This window comes from Austrofundulus limnaeus, unplaced genomic scaffold, assembly GCF_001266775.1.
Source record: "Austrofundulus limnaeus strain Quisiro unplaced genomic scaffold, Austrofundulus_limnaeus-1.0 Scaffold1, whole genome shotgun sequence".
NCBI classification, from domain to species: Eukaryota; Metazoa; Chordata; class Actinopteri; order Cyprinodontiformes; family Rivulidae; genus Austrofundulus; species Austrofundulus limnaeus.
Genome location: NW_013952403.1, coordinates 2,429,504 through 2,432,996, shown reverse-complemented (window position 1 = coordinate 2,432,996; position 3,493 = coordinate 2,429,504). Strand labels below are relative to the sequence as shown.

Here is a 3,493-nt window from a genome sequence, read left to right as displayed (position 1 = left end):
TTCTTGAAATATGTTTTTTTTGCTTGTGAACGTGGAGCTGTGAAGCACAGCCGGACCAAAGGGGCGTCAGTGTGAGCCTCTAGCAGTTTGCATGAGAAATGCTTTTTAGTGCACAGCGTTAGTTCTCAGGGTCCAAGCTGCTGCTGCTGCTGCTGCTGCTGCGGTCACAGCGTCCCGGCGCAGTGCTGCCTGACCTCGGCTCCTCCCCTCAGCTCTCAGGCAACCTTTCAGGACGTCATTCTGCTCCTCGAGTCCCGCTCTGGGGTCAGATGTGTGAGGTGGTGCCTGAAATTAGGAAAGGAAAGGAAACAAGAACGATTTTACAAGTTTGGGAGCACATGTAGACCAAGAAAATGACGGAGGCAAATGTGTTTGTGTCTCGTTAGCAAAATATCTCTTGAACCAAAAGTTGGATAAAAAGAACAGGACACAAGATCATCCAAAACTGATTTGGGAATCCACCTCGTTCAAGATGGCTGATGTTAAAAAAAACACAAAAATCATCACTCAGCTCTGGATTCATTTAAAAATGTTGCCATTAGGAGTCAACTCTGTCTGTCTGTTAGCAAAATATCTCTGAAAGCAGTGGACCTTACTGAAACTTTCAGGAAATCTTCATTAGATGTGCACGAACTGATTCTCTTTGGAAGCAATTCCAAGATGGCTGCCACAGCTGATCAACATTCACCAACACAGAAATGACTAATTAACTCTACAGATATGGAGCCTAAACCTGTCGTCACATCTCATGCTGCACATGAACGCTTTAACTAYAGCTAGGGGTGGAACAAYACATTGATTAAATTAAACGATTAATGATTCAATTACATCAAGACAAAATGAAAACATCGATCCGATGCTCCATGTGGATCAATATCAAATCGATCGCAGACTTGTGAATTGATTTGAATCAATGTGAAATAGAGAAACATCGTATCCTTAGTATAACCTTTGTATACATGTGAACCCCTACAGACGTTTATCTTGACCCTGAAAAATCAGACATTTTTAGTTGGAAGATGATTATTTATTTTTATTTAATTATTATTGAGACGTGTTGTAAACTTGAAGCTGAGTTTTTGGAAAAATCYGTGAGATTTCTGTACACCTCTGTAAAATTGTGTAATTTATGGACAATTCATACAAGTTGACATGTATGAATTTGAAGACAGATAAAATGTTAACGAGGGCCAGATTTGGCCCTCGGGCCTTGAGTTTGACTTCTGCTCCAATTGAAAAAGGTTGATTATGATAAAGCCTGTCGTTCAGTTTACTAAACTTCATGTTTTCATGTGTTTATAAAGTTTGTGACAGTTATAATCTGTGTGTTTGTCTGGGTGTCACTTTTATCTCCCTCCTCCTTCGCACCATTTAACCCCCCCATCCCCCACTCAGATCTATCGACCCGCAGCGGTACATATCTGCTCTCCTCTCCATCGCTCACGCTCTCCCGGAGGCCGTGGGGAAAAAGGAAAGTCTCTGAAGTGCTGGCAAGCTGGAGCAGCACAGATGTGTGTCGTTCCGGTCTCTACTCACCCGGTTCTGAAGGGAAGACGTTCCTCAGCTGCTCGATGACCTCTTGGAGCTGCAGCACCGTGTCCTGCTCGTGCTCCAGATCGTCCCCTGACACGCAGAGGGAGAAACCTCCTTATTAATACGGAGGTGAAGGGAGGAGCGCGCGGGTTCACGTCTGGAGCCCGGCGGCACTTCGCTCACCTGCTGCTTCGGTGTCGGTGGTCTCCCGGCTCGCCGGCTCCCCGTGGCGACCCCCTCCAGACACAGGAGAGGACAGCGTGGAGAGCTCTGATCCGTTGGCCTCCGAATCATCTTTGGGCTGATGAAATATCCACACATCATCACTCAACCGCAATAACTCCTAAAAACACTTTTACTTCAGACCRCACTTATTAAGCTTTAGAAATAAAAATAAAAGTGAAGTTTTATTGTCCCTTTGAACAAAAAAAAAGCTGTTTTACTCAAAAGCTGTAACACACTCCTGAGAACTGATGGGCAAATTAAAGAGGGGAAACTGGAAAATCTCTGCAGAAACGTGTCAGAAATGGATGAAAGCTTCAGATGCATAATGTATTTCAGGAATATAAAACACAACAAGCATATTTTTGTTGTGAGCAGCACCGTAGCATGACTCTGGAGGTGAGTCATTTCAGAGGCAGCAGAGACTGGAGGAGAAAATAAAAGATTCCTACACCTCAGATTACGTTTTACCAGATTTTATTTTTTTAGAAGAAACGAAGCTGCGATGTTGTTCCACTGAGAAAATAACTCCAGCTGTAACGCAACGCACCGAAAATATTCTCTTTTCCTTTCAACTTTCGTTTTCCAGGCAGATTCCTGGGACCTTCTCCTCTTCATCACTCTGCTCCCWCCTCATCGTTTACAGTTATTTCCAATAAGATCACAACAATAACAGCGCAGCAGCTTTCCCCTCCTATCCAGTTGTTAAACCTCCCTGCAGTAAATCCTTTAGCATCAAAGCTTTCAGCCTTTTCTTCTTTGTACCCGTTTTTTAAATTTAAATCTGTTCAGTTTTTGTCTTTTTGTTTGGGAATTACTTTATAGTCGTATCGACAGTTATTCAAGCAATGAAAAGCAGCTGAATTTAAATTTGATAATTTTAGCCTCAATGCCCCTGACTTAAAAACCACACACACTGCTGAAGACTGAAGCACAGCTTTAAAACCCAGCGGCTGTTCAACATGACGACAGGAAGTGATCTCACACCTGTTAGATTTAATGTTCTGCTAATCAGCTAATAGCTGAGCTCATCTTTCATTTAGTGGATTAGCTTATATWTTTTTTTACTACAGAAAACTGTTAGCGAACCAGTTAGCTTCTGCTAAATTAGGTTTTGCCAACTTTAAGCCTGCTAACAGCTAACTAACAAGCTAACATCAACAGGTTTGTGTAGACAGTCTTAGCGGTTAGCGATTAGCTGTTCTGCTGATTCCTTTGGACATATTTAGCAGTTTAATGAAGTTAGTTAAGCTCTATTTTTAGTTAGCGGATTATGAGCTAACAAAGCTAACGTTTTGATTGGCTGTGCCCACCCTCTGAAAATATCTCACATGATCAATGAGCTGAGACATTGACACTAAATATTATTAGTGATGGTGAGATGAAGCTTCATGATGCACTGAAGCTTTCCATCCAACTGGTCGACACACTAGTCGCAGCATCGTCGATGCTTCATTTGCTCTACTGCGCCATCAAGTGGACAATAAGTGTGAACTAGATTATAATGACTTGACTTGTTAATGAAGCTTTAAGTTGAATAAAGAAAAAGCATGTGTGTGTTTGTGATGACCATAAATAAAGTGTAAATTTGATTTGAATATAATTTTAATCTCTCCTGATCATAGAATCATCATTGATCATTTGATCGAATGAAAAAAGGAAAGGAAAGCGCATGGAGAAAAATAGGGAAATAGTATTGATGTGAATGTGCTTGTGTGGTTTTGAGATGGTGCTGATG

General features: G+C 41.8%; 1 protein-coding gene across 3 annotated transcripts in view; it reads right to left on the bottom strand.

Annotated features, from left to right (window-relative positions):
• The window catches only part of drp2 (dystrophin related protein 2), a 230,864-nt gene continuing 227,371 nt past the window's right edge, over window positions 1-3,493 (bottom strand). For all 3 annotated transcript variants that reach the window (XM_014004492.1, XM_014004500.1, XM_014004509.1), the window contains 3 exons: window positions 1,717-1,834; window positions 1,537-1,623; window positions 1-285 (listed from right to left, as the gene is read on the bottom strand). In XM_014004492.1, coding sequence (XP_013859946.1) covers window positions 266-285; window positions 1,537-1,623; window positions 1,717-1,834 — 225 coding nt within the window. In that variant the 3' untranslated portion in view covers window positions 1-265. The remainder of the gene's footprint in view (window positions 286-1,536; window positions 1,624-1,716; window positions 1,835-3,493) is intronic.